The sequence below is a fragment of the Mustela putorius genome, unplaced genomic scaffold (genome assembly GCF_011764305.1).
Source record: "Mustela putorius furo isolate JIRA1106 unplaced genomic scaffold, ASM1176430v1.1 tig00003983_pilon_pilon_pilon, whole genome shotgun sequence".
In the NCBI taxonomy this organism is placed as follows: Eukaryota; Metazoa; Chordata; class Mammalia; order Carnivora; family Mustelidae; genus Mustela; species Mustela putorius.
Window position 1 is genome coordinate 11,041,055 of NW_025422123.1, and position 23,414 is coordinate 11,064,468.

Here is a 23,414-nt window from a genome sequence, read left to right on the forward strand (position 1 = left end):
GGATCATGATCCAAGCCTAAGGCAGACGCTTAACTGACTGAAGCCACCCAGGCGCCCAGAGATAACTATTTTAAAGTATCTAGTCTTTATCTTTTGTAGGTTTTATTTCCATTGTTTAAAGTTTTTTGTATTTGATTTTATGTATTTTGGTCTGTCTTATTTTCTGACGTACTAGAATGATTGGAAGCTTTCTTTAAGGCACAAAAAAATTGTCAGTTTTGAGCTATGAAGCAAAGGGCTGGAAAAAGTTCATGTGGTATGCTCATGGAGTCATTGTGTCTGATGTTGGTCTAGGCTCTTTATGTATATTGTATCACTTAATCATAATAACATACATCCTCATTTTACAGATGAGAAGTGGGTTCAGAGATGTTAAGTTCAGACAGCTCCTTCAATGGAAGCTATGATTTGTATCCAGGCCTGTCCACTCTTTCCCCCTCATTCTGTCATCTTTTTTTTTTTTTTTTTTAAATAAGCCCCATAGAATTACCTTTGGGTTAGAAATTGGTTTTATTTTGCTTTATTTATTTATTTTTTAAAAGATTTTATTTGTTTATTTGAGAGAGAGAGACAGCCAGAAAGGGAACACAAGCAGGGGAAGTGGGAGAGGGAGAAGCAGGTGTCCCACAGAGCCGGAAGCCCGATGCAGGGTTTGATCCCAGGATCCCTGGCATCATGACCTGAGCTGAAGTTAGATGCTTAGTGAATGAGCCACCCAGGTGCCCCCCTCCCCCTTTCTATCATTTAAACTTTCTTTAGTAGTAAGTAAAAGCCGGTCGGTGATCCATTATATTTTGATCTGTGCCCTTGTCTCCTTCTCTGGCAATGTCAGGTATTTCATCAGATGAGAAAAAGGCATATATAAAAAGAAATGTCTAGTTCCCCTTCACAATCCTGTGAACTCTAAAGTGTAGGATGGGTTTGGTAGAGTGGAAGGAGCACAGCCAAGCATAGACACCATTTGGCTTGGTCATGAGTCTGCCTTGCCTTTCCTAGTGATAATGTTTTTGAACAAGTTGCTTAATCTCTCTGGGCCTGTTTTATCACCTTTAAATTAGGTTAATACCAGCTACTTTGTAAAGTGGTTGTGGTATATGGAGATAATGTAGGTGAAACCTGTAAATGTTTCTGGCATATAGTAGATACCCCAGAAATGGTGGCTATTATTACAATGAGTGTAGGCAAAGGGTGTTTATGTTATTGGTGATACATGGACGCTTGACTTTTCAGATCAGTCTGCACCGACTTACTGGCTTCTTAGTTCATTTTGCTTAGGTATTGTTCCTCCCTTCCAGGAAAAAATAAAACCAACCACTCAACCATAACTTCTTGCCTTTATCCAAAGAAAGAGGACAAACTAGTCTTATAAAGCTCTCTCTTGATGGCAAGTTATTCTGGTACCCAAACTTACTGAAATTATTACTGCACACAGGCCCAGGACGTTCTGGTACAGGAGATGGAAGTGGTCAAACAAGGTATGAGCCACGGAGAACTCTCAAGTGAAGCTTACAACCAGGTGTGGGAAGAATGCTACAGTCAAGTTTTGTATCTTCCTGGGCAGAGCCGCTACACGCGGGCCAACCTAGCTAGCAAAAAGGACAGGATTGAGTCACTTGAAAAGAGGCTCGAGGTTGGTATCCTTTTAAAATTCTAATTTAAAGTGTACCTTGATTGAAATAATCAAATAATACTGCTGGAGACTATTTCAGAAAACTAGACCTGAAGTCTGAGATGATTATTGCTTTTGCAATTTTTTTTTTTTTTTTAGTCTGTTTATTTGTTTTAGTAATCTCTGCAACTCACTGTGGAGCTGGAGCTCACGATCCTGAGATCAAGAGTCATATGCTTTTCTGACTGGGCCAGCCAGGTGCCCTTTGCTTTTGCAGTTCTTGAGGGAAAACTACACTGAAGTGTTTGATCTTCTTTGGCTTTTCGTTGGTTTTCATAATTGCTGGACTTTACAATAAAGAGTGCCTTCCAGGTTGATCACAGGTCAAACAGAGCCTTTTAAATGTGGGAGCAAGAGACAAGAAATGTTAACTTCTCAGAACAGTGTACATCAGTGCTAGAATAAGGAGGGAGCTCAGTGGTACCAAGAAGATTTTTTTTTTCTTCTGTAGCCAATGGAGCATATTTATAAAAGTTTGTTTCCTTTCTGTTAATTCTTCAATTCCTTTGAATTTGTTACAAGAGAGCATCAAGCTGGATTAGACAATGGCTTCTGTGATTTTTTTTCACATCTGAGGAAATACTGAAATGTACTAGATGGGAGTTTCATGGCATATGGTTTCTTAGTATAGTCTGCGTGTTTTGAATTCCAGAGTCTGTGTAGGCATTTTGCCAATGGCATGTAAATTGTGGTTCATGGACCACTAGGCTGCCTTGTGGATTTTTTTTTTTTTAAGATTTTATTTAGTTATTTGTCAGAGAGAGAGAGGAGCGAGAGTGAGCACAAGCAGAGTGGTAGGCAGAGGCAGAGGGAGAAGCAGGCTCCCAGCTGAGCAAGGAGCCCGATGCGGGACTCCATCCCAGGACGCTGGGATCATGACCTGAGCCGGAGGCAGCCGCTTAACCAGCTGAGCCACCCAGGCGTCCCCCTTGTGGATTTTTAATGGTGGTCTTTAGGGATGTTTCTGAGGCCGGGATGGGATGGGGGAGCAAGGGGTGCTACAGGCAATCACATGCAGAAATGGTCTCAGTTTCCTCTTACGTGATTACCAATTTCTTTCTTTCTTTTTTTCTTTTTTTTTTTTTTTGCAGGATTTAAATTTTTTTTTATTTTTTTAAGATTTTATTTATTTATTTGACAGAGAGAGATCACAAGTAGGCTGAGAGGCAGGCAGAGAGAGAGAGGGAAGCAGGCTCCCTGCTGAGCAGAGAGCCCGATGTGGGACTTGATCCCAGGACCCTGAGATCATGACCTGAGCCGAAGGCAGCGGCTTAACCCACTGAGCCACCCAGGCGCCCACCAATTTCTTTTTATAGAAAGCAGTTTGGAAAATGTTTTTATTTAGGATTAAAATAAAAAATGGTAGTACTTATCACCTGGCGTGGTTGGTGCTGTGTGGGGCTAAGGAAATGAATCTTAAAAAGCATTCTTTGAATATGAAAATTTTCTAAGTTTTAGAACTTTAAGACCACATGTATAGGCACCTGATGGTTAATGCCTGTGAGCCTCTTTTATCATTTAGTGGGAAAGTAATTTCTTTTGGAAGTAATTCTCATATTGGGTGAAATCTTTACAATCCAGTTGCTGCTAGTTCCTCCCGTTGTCATACTAACTTCCAGCAGGGTGTGCTGTTGTGCTGTGTTTTAATTCACAGATTAAAGTCAGGGAAAGGAGAACATCAGTGGTCACATTTTAAGTTCTATTTTCTGTTGTGAAAGTTTCGTTTCTTATTTAATAAATGGTAGTTAGCAGTGTAATCCTGATCTAAGGTCACATCATAATTGATTAGAAAGCTATTTGGAAAGCTTCTTTGTAACACTGATATGTAAATACTTTGGTATATTCACTTAGTTTGGAAAGCTTCTCATTGGAGGTGGGTAAACTTTTTATGCCTCAAGTGGTAAGGACATTTTGTGCTCTTTAAGATATAAAAAAAGTTTTTTCCCTAAATCTCATTTACTTTGTTGAGGCACTAACTTTCATGACAGCAAATAAATGTGTCACAAAGTGAGTGGTGCCATAAAGTACAGTAATTTTTATTTTTATGTTGAATTGGTCTTGTGAGTTTTGAAGGGAAAAATACAGAAAGAACCACTGCTGTTCTTTTGGAGATTTATTTGGGTCGTTTATGAGCAACCATTAAAAACATGTGGTTCTCTTTGTTCAGCTCAGTACCAGGAACTGAAATCTTCCGTTGAACTATTTTTGTTGAAGGATTGGTGATTTTGGAAGAATATTCATAAAACAGTCTGAAGTAATTTTTCTTTTCTTGACTTCTGGATAACTTACTTTATTGTTTACCCAGCTAGTTACTTTTAAAGAATATGTAATCAAATCCTTTAATTTAGTAAACTACAATTATTTCAAATGAAAGTTCATTAACTCTTTAAAAAGAAGAAAAGAGATTCAAAAACCCAAATAAACAAATCCCCCATTTTATTTGTAGCCATCCCTAATTCAGAACTAGGTTTGCGTTAGCTTATTTTAGTTTTTGAAGACACAATTCTACTGGTTTGAAATATATAAATATTTTATTTCAATTGTGGTAATTCTTTCATCATTTCAGTTGATTGCTAAATTATAAACATTATTCAAAGTTTGTTGTGGGGAAGGAACTCCAGTCATATTATATAAACTAAATGCTATACTTAAATTATTCTTTCCACTCTTAGGTTCAGGGAGATATGCCTTTCTGTGCAAGCACAATACACCATGGCTGCCAGTGTGTTTGATTTTTGCTGTCATGAACTTTGGAACAGTGAATCTAAATTATGGCCCTATCACAGTGTATCAAGCAAGATGAAATCCAGCTTTGTCGTGGTTGGTGTCTCCTAAATGGATTAAAAAATATGCCCTGAGGTTTATATCGGAGCTGGTCTTTGAGCCATTACTCATGATTAGTATTTGAAACGTAGAACTTAAATGAAAACCCTTAAGATATTCGTTTAAAATACTAGAACCATTTCAGATTTTATGTAGAATGTGGTGGGTAGTGTAAGGAGTCTGTTAAATGCATAGAATCAGAATGTAGTCACAGGTCAGAAGTAAGCGGAAAGACCAGAATTGTAACCAAGTTCATGTATTTTATTCTGCTTTGGAGGCAGATTTAATTTTAGAACCTTGCCAGACAAATGTGTGTAAAGGCAGCAGCAGCAAACAGAAATGATAGCTAATATGAGAAAAGGAAAAGTTAGGAAGCATAGCAGGTTAAGGTCATTTAAATATGGTTTTTTAATAACTTTGCAGGGTATTGTAGGTGTGTGGTAGGAGAGTAGAGTGATTGCTGTTTGTAGTGATGTCCCAGATTAAAACAAACAAAATGCTTAATTTTTGTTCAGGGTTATTTTCTTTTTCTTTTTCTTTTTTTTTTGAAGAGGGATGGCTGAAATACTAGGAAAATTTTTATTAGGTGGTAAAAAAATAAAAGGTCTTTAGTACTTGATGTCATCCTATGGTTAGTGAATATTACTGAGCATCTTCTCTGTGCCAGCCCTTGTTCTAGCCCCTGGGAACACAGCAGGAACAAAGCAGACAAGCTCTGTGCTCTTGCGGACTTCAGTTATCTGGAAAATGCTCCATGTGGAGAACCTCATTTTCTGATGATGCCAGATAAATGACTCATTACTGTATTTGGGAAGTGCAAATAGAATTTGAAGTGTTTTAATTTGTTTCCACTTTAAGTGGAAATAGGAAATCGTCTGAAGGCATAATTATTTTGAGTGAAATAATTTCCAGTAGGTGCAAAAATGAAAAGAGAAGTCTGAATTTAGGCCTGCTATTAAATTTAATAGTATTTGAAATAGTATCTAAACTGCTGTGTTGAGGAAGTTTGGCTGAAAAGTAGATTTTGTCATGTTAGCTATAAAAACGGAAAGGCTTTCCTTAGAGGTGGAAACTAGGTCCAGAAGTAATACTTCTCCCTGTATTTTACTGGCACAGGCAGCTTAGTCAAGAAATACTATGTAACATCGGCTTCTTGGAAATAAAGTAACAACACAGATAACACATTTAAAATCTTTCTCCTCTGCATATTTGTAGAACTCTTATGAGGATCCTTGCCTTTACTGAATGGTTGTATTTCAGCAAAATTGACTGCACAATGGGGTCATATTTTCTCAGCAATTTTTTGTTATAAAGTCAGATATTTTTACATGGGAAAAAATTCACCTTTAATACTTTAGAGAGTCAAAGCTTAGGGTAAGGATCAAGTTGTTGGGCAGATCTGCGTGGGGGACTGACTATATGTTGTAGTCACTCGGCAGGTTTATATTCCCTTATGGGTGTGTGTGGGGAGGGGTGACATGGGGCACAGGAGAAAAGTTTATAGTACTCTGGAATGCACCCTTTCTCAAGTTCTGCTCTTTGCCTTGACCTTTAGAGGCACTGACAGATTTCTTGGTAGTTCCTATCAAGAACTCTAGACTGGATCAGAGATCTCCTTGGTACAGTTGTGTTGCTTCTGTTATGCCTCAACATGGAGTTGAATTTGTTTTGTGTGTTTCATTTCCTAACTCATGCAGATGTAAAGTGCTCTTGGTATTGCTTTGTTGGTACATTACTGTTCTTGAAAAGGCCTTTAGTAAGGTTTTGCCTCACTGCTTAGCTTGTTTTGTGGGGATGCAGCCTGGTGGTTGCTAACGTGGGGAGGTGCTAGTAATAATCACTTACTTGGATTAATAATAATAATAATAATCATTTAATAATAAGTAATAATCACTTACTGCAGCTCATCAGTATGGAGAGGCTTCACTGATAGAACTGAACCCTAGTGAGTAGTATAGAGATTAAAGGAAAGGCACTCACGGATTCTTGTTGTTTGCAAACATTTCGGTGGTTGAACCGCATCGTTCTACTATAGGATCATGTTGCTAAATGATAGACTAAGAAGTGGAGCTGCCATCAACTCTGTATTTATTTTGGGTATCCTTAAACTTGTTTTTCCAGCGGTATAAAGTTATATTCTGGGCCCCCAAGCAAGAGTTTCACTGAGGGATGCTCTTAATGTTTCTGAACCTCACTGTAACAGACTTGAACTGAAGACAGTATTGACGACCCAAGGATAATGTGTTTATTTTGGAATTACTTAGGCTTAGTAACCTTAACAAACTTAGTGAGTTTGAAAGTAACAATTACACTTTTATAAGTCCCATACAGCCCCCTTTTGTAATGACCCGAGGAAACACTTATGGTTCCACTGATTCATCTCCTGGGGACCATCAGTTTTCCATTGGTCTCTGGCCAGTCTCTTTTAGACAGTTTCTCTTCTATGCATTTAAAAAATAACATTTGTAGGCGTTTTTCTAAAAATAATACCTGTACTTTGTAGAAAGTTTAAAAAGAAATTAAAAAACAATTTGAAAAGAAACCTACCATCCAGACATAATTACCTTAAACATTTTGAGGAATGCATATGTGTGCATGTATATATTTATTTATATATGTGTGGGATGTGTGTGTGTGTGTATGTATGTATGACTAGAGATAGAAAAAAATTACCATATGCATCTATGTGTGGATTAAAGGAGGAAGGTGTTTAGAACTGAATTGGAATCACCATATACTACTTTGTTAATTTAATAGTATACTATTACAGATATCATTAAAAAAAAAAAAAAACCAGATCACTTGCTCTCATTTATAAAGTTGTGGCAAAGAACAGCTTTGGCAAAATCCCCAAGTAATTAATACGCTAGTTATATTCTGTCCAACTTCTTAACAAGTTATTGAATAACCTTTTCTTCCCTGTAAAATTTTTCTGAGATATATTTGTTTTCTTATGATTTTATAGCTTGTTAGGAATAAAAGAATTAGGAATTTAAAAGTATAAGCTGGGGAAAGTCCAAGCTTTTTTCAAGTGTCAGATAAAATTCTTGTAGGCTAATGTCTCAGGGAAAGAATGATAGGCAGATTCATTAAATTAAGATCTTGTTTATGTGTGTCTAGAATAACTTGTTTTTCAGGGAACTGTCTGATGGCATTAAGCCATTTAGACCCACAGCTAGAATTTCTTCAGGCATGTTTGCATTTCAGGGGTTGAGGCAAGGAGGACGTTTGTCCATTAGGTGTGGCCTAATTTGTTGAACTTTGAAGTAGGACACATTCTGTAGCTGCTTCACTTCATTGCTGTTTGGCCTAGGGCAAGTTACTTAACCTCTCTGAGCCTCACCTGTAATATTTTTCCTTACCTGTAATATTTGAGTGGCTAATAGTTTTTAATCTCACATAAGTGAGAGTTTGAGATACTATAAGATTAAATGAGATACTGTGTGCCTTGCAATTAGGAGGTTTAGTGAATGGAAATTCTCTCCCTGTCTCTTCAGGTCTGTCAGTACCCTTAGTGTTACCTGAATTGAGTTAAACTTGGTTTGATGCTCTCAGATATCAAGAAGTAACTTTTGGTACCTTAAACAACAGAGTGGCTGAGTTTTTATTCTATAAATTTTGATGACTGTCTGAAATTTGAGACATGGTTGATTTTCACAGAGAAATTGAGTATGGCTTAAGGCTCAGATTTTGGTTAGTAAAAATGGATTTTAACATAATTGTGGATTGTAATTTAACATTTCATATATACATTTTGGTGTGTTGAAATCTTTGACATACTTGTAAATTTTGATTTCTCTTATATTTCACTGTATTGATGGTTCATGGTTTGTGGTGTACAGTCTTAACAAAATAGCCTCTGCAGTAGATACTGAATTTGAATTTTATAGAACCTTTTTATTATGGGAGTTCTCAAATATACCCTACCATAGATGAGTTTAATGAGTCCTCAAGTGTTAGCATCCAGCTAGGGTTATCAGCTCACAGCTGCTTTTGTTTCCTATGTTGTTTTCCCTTTCCCATTATTTTGAAGCAAATTCCAAACATTGTATTGTAAAACCGAGTTACAGTACATGAAATTTGTCAGTTTGGTATCCCCCACACATTGATATACAGATACATTCTCATTCATCTCTTTTGGATTGAATTTTTACTCTTTCAGTTTGGATGTAGTCAGCTTTAATTATATCAAGTGTTATCCTACTTTTAATTTTCTCATAGTTACAGTTTTTTTTCTTTCTTTCTTTCTTTTTCTTTTCTTTTCTTTTCTTTTCCTTTCTTTTCTTTTCTTTTTTTCTTTTTTAAGATTTTATTTATTAGAGAGAGACTGAGGTAGTGACAGGGAGAGGGAAAAGCAGGCTCCCTGCTGAGCATGGGCTCCATCAGCTCCATCAGGGCTCCATCACAGCACCGTGAGATCATGACTTGAGTGGAAGGCAGATGCTTAACCAACTGAACCACCCAGGTACCCCTAAGCACAGTTTTCTAATAGTGAATTTTATTCAGTATTACTAGAAATTTTGTGCTGATACATAAGTAAAGCACAAGCTTCCATTCTAACCATATGTGGTAGGTTTGTCTGGTGACAAGTTTATAAAGTAACCTTATCTCCACTCCTATCTCTGCTACTATCTCTATTAGATGTTTTAAGAAGAATTTGAAGTGCATTTCTAAGTGCAGATAAGGATTTGGAAAAAAGAAAAGTTTTGTAACTTAGTTCTAAAGCACTGGGGAAGCTTCTTAGGCCAATATTGTTTTGTTCAATATAAGTTGTCCTTCAGGAATGGCAATTGCTAATACTTAATTTTTTTAGAAAAGCTTAGCAATACGAATTTGGTTAAGTCACAGTATAGTTTTTCCTTTTTTTCTTTTTTTTTTTGTATTTTAAACAATAGGGTTTTACACCTTGTTGGACTTTTAATGTTTCTGTGGTGTATGAGTATGGGTTGGGGGGATTGGACTAATTTAAGGCAGTTCTGTTCCATGAATCCATGTACATTTCATGTTTGAGGTTTCTTGGCTAGAAAAAAGCCAGACCTTATAGGTTAGTGTTTTTCACTCTTAAAGCACATTGAGCAGGTATAGGTTGAACATTTTACAAAGTGTACAGATAATCTTCCCTCACATTTTAAAGATCAGGTGGTAGATGTCAGGTAGCTGAGCTTAAATTGAATGTTTAAAGCTGCATTTAATTTTTCTTACACTTTTTGTGACTAAATTTATGTAGTTATTTGACTATAAATTAATTTTTTCCTGTGCTTAATTTTTTTGGTATAGTTTATCCATATTTTCTTGGAACCTTAGGTACAATATTTGAGCCAGAAGATTTTATATAAAGCTTGAGCTAAGTTAAATGAAATTGTTAGCATGAAATGGAAGCTAGCAACTTTGCAGTTTTAAAATCCTTGATAGTTTGGGAAGCGTAATAACTCAACTGTAGGAGGTGAGGTAATGCCCAGTTATGAGGTATCAGTCATTCTAAATGTGCCCTGATGACTAATTAAAAACTTTTAGAACATAAGTATTATGCTGTTTTACCAAATTGGTAATTGAAAATTCATGCAGTACAGTGCATAGCTAATTGAATTATCTTAATCAATGAAAATGAAAATTTGTATGTCTGATTTTTAAAATGTGCTATATATAGGGGTGCCTGGGTGGCTCAGTCGGTTAAGTATCAGACTCTTGATTTCGGGTTGCGTCATGATCTCAGGGTGGTGAGACTGAGCCCTGTGGTAGGGCTCTGTGCTCAGCAGGGAGTCTGCTTGAGATTCTCTTTCCCTCCCCCTCCTTTTCTTTATCCCCCTCTGCTCTCCTGCTCATTCACTCTCTCAGAAAAAATGTGCTATGTGTATTAATTTGAAATTCTGTGCTGTTAATGTTAGGTTTTTGGAATGTTTATTTGAGTCCACATATGATTAGAGTATCTTAGAACATGCTGAATTACAGTCTAAGAATTTGGGTGCAACTCTATCCTGATTGCCTAGTAGAGTCATCTGGGGCTTTAAAAATACCAAGGTCTGAGACCGTTTAAATAAGGGTCTATGAGTTTAGGGCACTGGCACTGGTAGATTTGAAAAGCTCTGCAGATGAGTCTAAAGTTGAGCTGGGGTTGAAAGCCACTGGCTTGAGAATACACATTCCAGTACCTGTTACTTGCTGTGGTTGTCCTCGAAAGGCAAACTGCCTTCTTAAAAGAAGAAACAGCTATTTTTTCCTTGCTTTATTTTTAGGAAGGATTCTGGGTCATTTTTTATTAAAGTTGGGATTTTAAGGTTTTAAAGCCTCATCATTAATCCCGTGGTCCATTGGAGAGGGGAGAGCAAAAAGGTTAAACTCTTAGTGTATATAAGATAATTGTAATCAGACCTGACAATTTGTTAACTGTTTCCTTTGTGCTAGTCACTGGGAGGCTAAGGGTTTGACATCTGTTGTCTTACTTAAGCTCCATAATAACTTACAGCAGTGATTGCCATTTTACTGATGGGGAAAGAACGTTTAAGTAATTTGCATTGACTGAGAACGGCGGGGTGGCAATGCTGGGGGGCCATTCTGGGGAGCGAGAGTGACTTGCTGCCCCCTCTCCTGTGCTGCCTGACTCCACCCAGTTTCCTTAGACACACATCATTGCCATGGAATTTACTTCGATTTGTTATCTATTAGAGGAAAATGGCTCCTTTATAAAGGACATTATTTATTATTCAAATGAATTGCACTCGAATAAAAGCTTACTAGCTTTTTATGGATTGTTATTTGGGTGTACATTATCTTGAAAGTACTTAGTTTTGGAGTCACTTGACGGAATCAGTTGAGGTGGGGTGGGAGAGTGGGGGGAGAGAGGAAGTAAGCTGAGAGAGGGAGGGAGGAGGAAAGAAAACAGACACATGCATAGGAAGGTAACACAGATTTCATCATTATTCTTGTGGCTCTGACCTCGTAATTTGTGTCATTTGTTGAAAACATGTATTTGCAGATCACTTTAAAATACAAAGTGATAGAAAAAATGCAAAGTGATTATATTGTGGGACTTATATAATATACACCAAGAGTAGGTGTAACGTGAATGGGATTCTTTTTTTTTGTTTGTTTGTTTAAAATAATTTTTTATTGCCCAGGATATTTTTTTTCTTGTGTCTTGTTTTTTTGTTTGTTTTCTTTTTAAATAACTATAAATTCAAGCTTAGTGAAGCTTGCTTTGTCTTGAAAAAACAAAACAAAACAACAAAGCTGTTCTATCATTTGCTAATCTGATCTCATTTGAAGAGAGAGGTGGTAGTTATCCTGCAAGTATAAAATTTATACCATGAATGATGCAGGTCTAAGTCTAGTGGCACTAAAAGGAGACCATAGCATTGTTGACAAAATAATAATCTGCTGGTGGCATTTGCGGAAAAGAAGCCCTTGCAAATTTCTAAATAACAGTAAACTCTGTTAGGAAATTCTAAAAAGTGTCTTACAGGCCAAAAAGGCAATGAGGTTAGTAAAATGCCTCAACAGAGTTTGAATAAAATACTGGATTTGAGAGTTACTGGAACTTGAATATGTAAATATAGGGTGGCAGGTTGGGTCATGCTTACAATGGTCTCAAGTTCAAATAAACTACTGTGACAATACACCATTTCACAGGTCACACGCTTTTCTGGGGCTGTTCTTTCCTTCAGTAGGTGCTGGCAGAAGGTGTGCCAAGTCACTTTCCAATATAGATGCCTAGGCCCAAAGCCAAAACATGAGAGAGGAAGAGAGAAGGAATGAACACCTTAAGGAATTCTGCAGAGAAAATACTCCCTTTCTTCATGGCCCCACTTTTCCTCATGCTTAAAGAGACAGAGCACTTGGGGTGTCTGAAGTGGAACTCCTTAGGTGGAATGTTTTCAGGTCTACTGGACCAGTCAGACACCCAGTCAACGCTTTTCTTCAACAAATCAACTTCTTTCTCTCCTTCTGCAACTTCTTTTTCTGACTGAGAGCTATGGTCCCTGCTGGTGTGCCATCTCCACATCAAACATAATCTGCCCATCTTCTTGTGGGGAAGGGCTGTCACAGTGAGAACTGGCTCTTGAACTACTCTGTCCTGATTTGTGTTGTGCATCCAAAAGAATCTTCTCCATGTTTCCATTGTGGATAGAGGATGAGGATGGTTCATGTTCTAGCCCCCCATTTTTCCCATTGCCATTATCATTGCCATTGCTGCTGTTCATGGGTAGCTCCACCCAGGAACTGTTGAGGCCGGCTGGCGGGGGCAAAGGTTGTTCACCTTCTTCGCAGTTGTTGTTGTTGTGCGGGAGCGGTGGCTGGTCTACTAAATGAGACGACATTGTCAGGTGGCTGGAAGGGCTTGCGGCCGCAGCAGGACCGTCTCTGGTTCTCCGGCAGCAATACCGTGAATGGGATTCTTTATTACACACCTGTTTCCTTCTCAACCATCTCTCCTTGGACTCTTAACTGGGCTTTCTCTCCCCTGCATCAGCTCTAGAATTTTGTTGATACATTGCTTTGTTAATGGTCTTCCTCCTCTTCTTTAGTGAGTTTGAATTCTTTCCCCCTAATTTTTAGAATGAGTTGAGGAGGCAGCCCATCTGTGCTCAGTATACATATTTATTTATTTATTTATTATTTTTCAATATACATATTAATAGGAAAACTGTCTCAATTTTCTGGTGTCTTCACTTTTCAAAAACTAAAGATTTTTTGCTTTGCCAAATGTGATATTCTTTTTCCTTTAATGGGTTTTGTGCCACATTTAAAATTAAAACATTCTAAAAATATTTATAATTTAAGGGGGTTATATTTCAATTACAACCATGGTGCATCAGTTGGACATTATTCAGTTGTTAAAAATGTACTACATATATAATACAGAAGTGCATTTTCCCGACTTTTATTGAGAAATCATTGATGTTCATCATTGTATAAACTTTAGGTATTCAGGATGGTGGTTTGATTTACATGTATTGTGAAATGATTATTGCGATAGATTCATTTAACCTCCATCATCTCATAGATAAAATAAAAAGGAAGAAAGAAAAGAAAAAAAGAAAAAAATGTCCTCTAGTGATCTTAAGGTTTACTCTTTTCAAACCTTCTGTATATCATACAGCAGTGTTAGCTGTAGTCTTCATATTGTATCGAAGTACACTTTGGGGATAAAGGTAGTAAAGATGGGTCTCTGCCAGTCCTCAAATCAATGCAGATTAATGATAGCAGAAGTTATTTTCAGAAGTAGAGATTAGTTTTTCTTATACTACGAAATTCAAGCTTGCTTTGAAGTTGAATCCTGGGTGAAGTTACTATAGATAGATGACGTTGGACTAAACTGTGAAACCTCTAGGGCAAGACAAACCCTTCTCAGGCCAAATTTTGTGTTACGGTAGTTAAAATATAAGGAATTCTGATGTACCTTTGCTTTGAGGAGATAAACAAAGCAGTAGTGCCTTTTTAGTTCTATTATTTAACCTGCTTTTCTCATGCCTGCTGATGTGATCTTCCCCCGGCCCCAGATAAACAGGGGTCACATGACGACGGAAGCCAAGAGAGCTGCAAAGATGGAGAAGAAGATGAAAATTTTGCTTGGGGGTTACCAGTCTCGTGCTATGGGGCTCATGAAACAGTTGAATGACTTATGGGACCAAATTGAGCAGGCTTACTTGGAGTTACGTACTTTTGAAGAACTCAAGAAACATGAAGATTCTGCCATTCCCCGGAGGCTAGAGGTAACATGATTGCTTTGCAGCATTGCTTAAAAAGAGAATTGCAAAGAATTACCAGGGCCTTCCTGTTTTTTCTTTTTTCCTGTGCAGACTGTCTCTGAAGTTGATACTTTCTGGCTTTTTTCAATGAAAGCCTGAAGTTTTTGACTTTCTTATCTAGAATTGTCTGTGTGTAGATGGTTAGACCAGTCCAGTGATGGATCCAATGGCTTTTCCTTTACTAATTTTCTGGTTTGTTTATTGATACACTGTGAAATAGAATGAGTAACCCTTGTGATTTGTCTCCCTGAAGCTTAATTGCATCCCATCCTTATAGCTCTCTGAGGTACATTTAACCAGTGTCTGTTTTATAATTTAGGATGCTGGAAATATAGCTGGTCATTCTAAAGCAGGAAATTCCTTTGGCAGGATTTAGTTTAACTTTATTTCCCAAGTGTGCATGATAGTTGCTGCCCAGGTAAAGGGCAGTCAGGGCTTATTGAAGTGTGTTTAGGGGTGTTGATAGGGTGACAGTGGTTTGTTTATCTGAGATGGCAGCAGAGACTTTGCAACAGGATGGTAGTCGTTTGGCCAGAGAATAGTTGCAGCAGTGGTTTTATAGCCTAAGTAGTTGCTATTTATTGTTTCTCTGGGGGAATACTTAACTCTTTAAGAGTCATGATGTAGCTCAGCTATTTGTAAGATGATAAAGTACCGTAAGATATTTTTAATTTTCAGTGTGTTTGCATATGAAATAATTATTTAATATTTTTGTCTCTTCAAGTGTCTAAAAGAAGATGTTCAGCGACAGCAGGAAAGAGAAAAAGAACTTCAGCATAGATATGCTGACTTGCTGCTGGAGAAAGAGACTTTAAAGTCCAAATTCTGAACATAGTTTATATTCTGTCACAAGATGAATTAATTACTGGTTTTCATACTCTGGAAGGCTGAAACTGATGATTATCTTCATTGACAAATTTGCCCACAATCTGTGGCTTTTCAGTTGTTTATTTTAAATGATATCGATCTTACACAGTCTACGTATAAAGACTTTAACTCCACAGGACATTTTAGGGTTTAAATTATTAAGATGATCATTCTTTTAGCAGTGTCATATTTGCAAAATTTTTTTAGTTTTGGCCTTTAATTTTAAAAGCCTGATTTTAAGTGCTGCCTGTGAGTAAACTCTTGAATAAAAACAAAATATAAAAAATTGAGAGTGTAGCCTTTTGTTTGAAGTAATTAGATACTTAAAGTGCCCACAAATCAGCAAGTATGTACTCTGTGTCATATTTAATGAGTAACTCTTGGGTAATCAAAATGGTGATCCAGTATCTTAATTCCTTAAGAGGAGTCCTTTTGTGGCTTTGTTTTAGCCAAGAGTACTGTTTCTCAGTACACTGACAAGATAGATTAACATTTTAATACCTTAGGGTTTTTTTTTTTTTTTTTTTTCTCAGTTTAACTTTAGGGAAGGTATCTTCTCTGCTCAGCTACTCAATTTATGGATTAGGACTCAAGAGATTCAATTTTTATCGACCTGTTCTTTTCTTGTAAATGTCTTTTTGACAAAGGCATGTTAAAGATTAATTTTAATAAGGCTATTGAACTTTAGTAAAGCTTTGTGTTTATCTTAGCAAGTTCATTACCAAGTATAGAATTTGGGGAATGGGTAGGAATGGGAAGACCTGACTTTATAATTCACATGAAATCTTTTGGGACAGTTATTAGTTGGCTATAGTGTGTTGGACTTATGTGGGAAATTTCCCAATCTTAAGAATCCTCGGGACTAAAAGGAGGGAAGGAGGGATTCATTCATGAAGTCATCAGATATTTATTAACTATATACCCAGTGTCAGAGTCTTGGAGATAGAACATTGAATAATGTAGGCATGACTCCTGCTTTGTGGTGCTTACGGTCTGTTGGGAATTTTAAAAAGTGACCAAGGTTTGCATAATTTCAGAACTGGCAGTCTCAGTGCATTGTAGACAGACGGCGAATGCTTTTGCCATATAGCAGTGCAGGTTTAACTGGCAGATAGCTCTGCATTATCTTTGTTAGTACCCTGGAAAGCCCAGGGTTCTTTACCAACAGGACTCCGAGAGCGATTTTGGTAACTGTTTTCATGTTCACATTTATCAAATTCTCTTACAAGCATTCATTAAGTGATTGTGTTAAAACTAGTGTTGGAAAGCATGTTTAGGTCTCAGTAACTTTGGGACAGAAATTAATTACGATAAAGAGCCAAAAAAACCCCACCAGCATGAGTGAGATCTCTTTGAAATACTAGAAATAACACTTAGATAAGAAAATGCAGTCTCTAAAGAAAAAAAATACCTAACAGCAGGTGTAGACTTAAGCTGTCCAACCATTTTATCCTCCCTATTTTCACATCTGCTTTTCTGGAAAATTAGTTGTGAAGTATGATGTCCTACAGTACATTTCTCCTAAAATGTGACTGCCCTATTGGCCCTGTAGAATTTGATTTGCTAATAGATTATTTAGGAAAATTCCATTTTTACTAAGTGAGTTTAGTCTCTTGGGCTTTTGTTCTTTTTTTTTTTTTTTTTTTTTTGTAAAAGTAGGCTCTACATCTAGATCTAGGGTGGAGCCCAAACACAGGGCTGAACTCACAACCCTGAGGTCAAGACCTGAGCTGAGATCAAGAGCGGTGTGCTCACCCAACCGAGTCACCTAGGTGCCCCAGTCCAATTTTTGACATGGGGATTTTGCTAGCTGTGTAAGACGAATAGGATAACTACGTATATTTTTCTTTCATCAAGCAGTTATGTTATTGGAGTGATTTGTTCCATTGAAGATTGAAGGATTGCGCTTAAGAAACTTCTGATCTGAGAGCCTTTTTGGGAAGTAATTTCTTGCTAACAGTTTCTTCTGTGACTATGTTACTTCTTTTTAAATGGAAGTATCTTTAATAAAATTTGATTTTAAAATTTTGTTTAAAATTTTGTTTTAAAATGTATTTCTCCTTTTGTGTTTTTGTTATTTGCTAAATTTAAGTAATTTATACTTTTCCAGAAAACTTAATTTGGTTGAAATTTAAGACATTTATTTGCAGAGGATTTTAATAGAGAGTAAGAAATCTCATATTAAGTCTGTTACTGGTAAGTTAAAGAAATTGACCTTAGTTTTACCATTTCCTGTTTTTTTCCTTGATTTGCCTTGCTAAAGGTAATCTTTTCTCTTCAGAAAAAACCCTGGTGTTTGGATTTATCACTTGTCATTTGTTTTAAAATATATTAATTTTTCATTTTATGTGTATTTCTTTTGTTTTCTGTAGAGTTTCTTGCCCTGTTTGAGTCTGATGTTTTTGTTCTTATTTGTATACAAATGAAGGGTTTTGGTTATCTCTAATTTCAGATATCCCAGCTACTGTTGTTTCTTGTTTTCTAAGTAGTTTATTATTATTGTCTTAAATTTTTGGTTAATAAGAATATTTAAAAATTTCTGTGTGGTTGGCTTTTTTTTTTAAATTGTTGCTACTTGTAGCATTTTTACCTTGTAGCAAGGAAATATGGCTTATGTAGTTTCTGCTTTTTAGAATTGAGGTTTTGTGGGCTCCTGGGTGGCTCGTTGGGTTAAGCGGCTGCCTTCAGCTCAGGTTCTGAGTCCTGCATCAGGCTCCCTGTTCAGCGGGGAACCTGCTTTTCCCTCTCTCTCTATGTGCTGCTCTGCCTACTTGGACGGTCTATCTCTCTGTCAAATAAATAAATGAAATCTTTCAAAAAAAAAAATTGAGGTTTTTGGGGCCCAGCATTTTAAAAACAGTTCTATGAATGTTTTAAGTGAAGCTTTATGCAGTTTGTATGCGATAGAGGTGAACGAACAGTATTCAGTCACTCTAATTATATTATTCAAACTTTATTTTCTTATCTTGTATAAGTGTCTTAAAATCTTCTAGATCTTTTTCTCAATTTCAGCTTGTCTTTCAAGCTTTTGTTTCATACATTTTGATACTGTTGTTTAGTATATAAATTCTTGTGTCTGTTGGGGTCATTCATAAAAGACTTGCTAGTCTATAAAGTTACTCTTTCTCTCCTTTATACTTCTGCTTTGAAATTTACCTCTTTGAGATTGGAATATTCTTTTTTTTGTTATTTATATTTGTTTGATTAGTTGTCTTTTTAAAAAAACTTCTATATATATAATAGTTTTCTGTCTCTAAATAGGATGTTTTGTTGGATTATATATTTCATCCCATTTGGAGAATTTTTGCAATTTAATAGGGGAGACTAATCCATTTGCTTTTATGTTAATTACTGACTCTGGTCTTCTGTGATCATGTTTTATGCTTTCTCACTGATACCCTCTCATTTCCTAAATGGACTGTAATGTCCTGGGCTTTAATTTTCTTAGTGATTTAGGAAATATGCATTCTCTTTTACGTTTTACAGATAATGATGGTATCATTTCGGGTTCAGGATCCATTCAAGAGAAAGAAACCATGGGGTCCCTGGGTGGCTCAGTCGCTAAGCATCTGCTTTCAGCTCAGGTCATGATCCCAGGGTCTTGGGATTGAGCCCTGCAATCGGGCTCCCTGCTCAGCAGGAAGCCTGCTTCTTCCTCTCCCACTCCCTGTCCTTGTGTTCCCTCTCACTGTGTTTCTCTCTGTCAAATAATAAAATCTTTAAAAAAAAAAAAAGTAAAAGAGAAATAAACCATACCAGTAATTTGATTAGGGAAATTTAATATGAAGAATTACTAGTAATAGGAGGTTAACCACGAAGATGGGCAAAGACAACTTTAAAAGAAACACAGAGCTAGCAGATGCAGAGAGGAGCCACTACTTGTAGATTGAGAGTACTCAAGTAGGGAACATTCTTTTTTATGCTGAATAATATTCTATGTGTCTGTGTATATGTGTATGTGTATCACATTCTTGTTAGATAGAATTCATTGGTATTCATTGGTAGATTATCTGGGTTGTTTCCACATCTTGGCTACTGAATGGTGCAATGAATATGAGGGTGCAGATGGTTTTTGGAGTCAGTGTTTTCATTTTCTTGAATAAATACCCAGAAGTAGAACTGCTGAATCATATGGTAGTTCTATTTTTAATTTTTTGATGAGGCTCCATACTGTTTTTTATAGTGGTTGCACCAGTTTACATTCCCACAAACAGTGCATGGGGGTTCCTTTTCTCCACATCCTCACCAACACTTAATATTTCTTGTATTTTTGATACTGGCCATTCTGATGGGTGTGAGGTTATGTCTTATTGCAATTTTGATTTGCATTTTCATCAGGAAATTAATGATGATCATCTTTTCATATGCCCTTTGGCCATCTGTATGTCTTTGGAAAAATGTCTCTTTAGGGCCTCTGTCCATTTTTAATCAAAATTTTTTTTTCTGTTGGGTTGTATGAGTTCTTTATTTATTTTAGATATTACTCCCTTACCAGATACATGATTTGCGGATGTTTTCTCCCATCCAATAGCTTGTTTTTTCATTTTGTTGTTGGTTTCATTTGCTGGGCAGAAGATTTTGAGTTTGATGTAGCCCCACTTGTGTATTTTTACTTTTGTTGCTTTTGGTGTCATATTTAAAAAAAAAAATCACTAAGACCTACGTCAGGGAGCTTACTGCCTGTGTTTCTTCTTGGAGTTGTATGGTTACAGGGCTTACCTTTAAGTCTTTAATCCACTTTTAGTTAATTTTTATGTGTGGTGTAAGTCGAGGTTCGACTTTCACTCTTTTGCCTGTGGCTGTCCAGTTCTCCCAGCACCATTTGTTGCGACTGTTCTTTCCCCAGTATATATTCTTGGCTCCTTTGTTGTAAATTAATTGGCCGCATATGCATGGGTTTATTTCTGTGCCGTGGGTTCTGTTCCGTGGATCTTTGTGCCTGTTTTTATGCCAACACCATACTGTTTTACTTATTGTAACTTCCTAATGTAGTTAGAAATCAGAGAGTGTGATAGATATGACTTACATAAAAGAGTTTTGGCGTAATCAGTTTTTGAAAGTGTAAAGGAATCCTGAGATGCCCCAAAATTGAGATCTTGGTCTTTGATCAGAAGTGTGGTGCTAAGAGAGAGGTGGGTGGTGGCTGTGTCCTGTGTGTGCGATGTGGCACTGTCCTGTCCTTACTCTTATTCTTGGATTCTGAGACTTTTCAATTTAAATAGCAGCAGAAGTGACTAGATATTGTTGTTTTTTATTCTTCTTCGTATCTTGATAATAGAGAGGTGAAGCAATTAGTGCAGTAAAAATCTCCTTTTCAGATGGGGTAACTGAAATCTCATGAGGGGAGTGGATTGCCCAAATAGTGAAATGGGTGTTCAGACTAAATGTAGGCCTTGTTTTTCCACTGTAGCCGGCCATCATGGGATCTGAAATCTCAAACAGTGAATCCAAGGACACTTGTTTGTCTTAAAACAACCCCTTATACTGTGTCTGATAAACTTGAGAGACTCCTCTCCCTGAACACTGGCATAAACAGAAGTTTTAAAGAAATCCATCTTTTTGAATAACTTGAATAATACACCTGTCATGAATAGTCACAAATAATTATGGAGGTTCTTTCTTTATCTTGGGAGTGTGTCTTGTGCTGATTCCCCTTGAAACTGATTTCATGGAAGAGCATTTGTTATCCTTTCCCACCATCATCACTTGATGTTCTGCCCCCATGTCCCTCCTTGCACAGCGTTTGGTGGAATGTACTTGAAGATTGTCCCAGTGTATAGTGAAGTGGCCAGAAAACAGAAATTTGACCAGATTTTAGAAGTAATGCATATGGCTTGCCTCTAGGAGGCATATTATGGGTTAATTGGAAGATTAAACATGTAATATACTCTCTGCTTCCAGAATAGCCCTTGCAGGGAAACTTAATTTTCTTTTCTTTTTTTTTTTTTAAAGATTTTATTGATTTGTCAGAGCATAAGCAGAGGGAGAAGCGCGCTCCCTGCTCAGCAAGGACCCTGAGATCATGACCTGAGCTGAAGACAGCCGCTTAACCAGCTGAGCCACCCAGGCATCCTTGAAACTTAATATTTGACAGAGTGTAGAACTGTTCAAAATATGTGGGTAATGGTTATTTCATTACTTCCAAGGAGAACTCCCTACTCCCCAACAAAAAAGGCTAGGTCTGCTAACTATAGTTTTAAATTTAAAATTCTTGAGGAAGGAGATGTCAAGAAAACTTGTCCAGATTGAGGATTTGCTTGCTTGAGGAATCTTTAAGTTTTTAACATCTGTGGAAGTTTCCAGTGTCTGCCCTTCAAAGTTCAGAATTGGTCCACAAAATCTGGTAGAGGAAGAAGAAAGGGGATGGCAGCCATGTTTTAATATGGTGTTTGGTTATGAGAACTGAGGCCCAGCAGTGAGCCAGTTCACCTGACCTGAGACTTCACGCTCTCCCTCAATGGACTGAGCTCTTCATGCCTCACTATCTAGCCCTACTAGGGGCTCCCCGAGTGTGGACGAGGCAGTGAAGGTCTGTACTTAATTCCAGTAGTGTTGCTGGTGCTTCAAAAACAAAAACAAAAGCAAGAACAGGTCTTTGGAACTGCTTCTTGGAATTGTTTTGCATTTCTTTTTCTTTCTTTTTAAAGATTTTATATATACTTACATGTTGGAGAAAGAGAGTGAGCATACAAGCAGGGGGAGTGGCAGGCAGAGGGAGAACAGACTGCCTGATGAGAAGGAGCCTGATGCTGGGCTTGATCCCCGGATCTTGGGTTCATGACCTGAGTGGAAGGCAGACTCTTAACTGACCCAGCCTCCCAGGCACCCTTGTTCTGCGTTTCTTCAGTGGTGCTCAGGAAAGCCTGACTTGGAGGCCGTTTCTGTCATGGGGTTGGGAAGGAGAAAGATGGAGGCAGAAAGACTGGTGAGAAGTTCTTGCAGGAGCTCAAGGTTGGGTCACCCCAAGGTGATGAGGGTGGAGACAATGAAGACAAGCATCCAGGGGGTTTTCTGAAGGTAGAATGAAAAAGTGATGGGACCTGGATATGGAAGCAGAAAGATAGTGCTGGGTTAGTCCTCTCTGACAGAGGATGGTGAGGGGAACTGATTTTGGAGAAAAGATGAAATGTTCGCTTCCAGTGGAACTACCAAGCAGGCCTTGGGTCTGGAGGCCAAAAGGACTGTCATCCCCAGAGACTGTACTGATTCAAGAAACAAACACTGTGAAGTGCTTATAATAACAGCTTGCATTTAGTAAGCACCTGTCACGAGAGGGATAGTGCTAAATCCCTGTGTAGTTACTTAATCCTCACAAAACCGAGAAGTATAGGCGCTCTCCTATCCTCATTTGATAGATGGAGGGAAAGTGGTTCCAGAGGGCAAATTATACCCATCTCTCCCCCAGTTAAGACTGAATTAAGTGAGAGAGAGGAGGAAACAAGAAGTAGTAAATGAAAATATCACCGTTATTACGGATTAAACAGGACTGGAAAATAGGGCATAGATTTGTGCTAACAGTGGCTTCCTAGTACTTTCCTCCGCTCAGCACAGCCCCCTATGAGCCAGGGCGGGTTTGTGGAGGAGATGCCTTCACTCAGACTGCTGCCTCTCTGGCAGAGACACTGGTCTCTGAGGGCTTTGGTCCTCTGTGTTTGAACGGGTCTGGCAACTTCACGAAGTTCTGTTGATTGCTGATGGCTGCAGGTCCGTTTATAAAGCAGGACCGATTTCCTAGAAGACAGGCTTCAGGATGATCATTTCGAGAGAACCTAGCTTTCAGCAGGCAGAGGGGGCTGAGGGTCATGGCACTGGAACCACTGCTGCCTCTTCTCGGTGGAATGTCTCCATGGACTTCAGGAGCATCGTGGTCTTAGGCGTCACTACACCGAGGGTGGCCTCTGCGCCAGTGGCTTTAGTATCACTTTTCCCACTGGATGGGAATCTGCATTTTAACGTGGTTCCCCAGATAGTGTGCATGCACACTGAAGTTTGGGAAACTGCTGAAACTGTACCCAGGAGCTGCCTTATCCCTGAAGGAGAAGCTTGTTTTTCTCCTGCTTGCTCCCCACTCTCAGGAAGCCTTGATTAATATTCCCCTCCCTGCAGAGGCCTTCCTGCTCTGAAGGCTGCCGACCACCCCTTCCTTCGATCATCATTATATCAACAATTTGTCCGTTATTTGGGAGCAGTGAAAAAAGCCTTCTCAAAACATGCCCTGAAGCTCATGGGGCTTATGTGATAACTTACTCAAACCAACCTGATACTTGCTTCATTTCCCTGCATAGTCCACTCCAAAGAGTTTTTAAAAA

At 37.9% G+C, this 23,414-nt stretch overlaps 1 protein-coding gene and 1 pseudogene across 2 annotated transcripts in view; one reads left to right on the plus strand and one right to left on the minus strand.

The window, feature by feature from the left end:
- CDC5L (cell division cycle 5 like) overlaps positions 1-17,452 on the plus strand; it is a 52,929-nt gene extending 35,477 nt beyond the window's left edge. Inside the window, exons 14-16 of one of the 2 annotated variants that reach the window (XM_004739784.3) lie at positions 1,433-1,630; positions 13,990-14,202; positions 14,963-17,452. In XM_004739784.3, coding sequence (XP_004739841.1) covers positions 1,433-1,630; positions 13,990-14,202; positions 14,963-15,067 — 516 coding nt within the window. In that variant the 3' untranslated portion in view covers positions 15,068-17,452. Of the gene's footprint in view, positions 1-1,432; positions 1,631-4,341; positions 4,536-13,989; positions 14,203-14,962 lie in introns of those variants that run through there. The other variant, XM_045071053.1, reaches the window with a different exon arrangement.
- Positions 11,941-12,807, minus strand: LOC123389511 (annotated as a pseudogene).
- Positions 17,453-23,414: the final 5,962 nt, after the last annotated feature.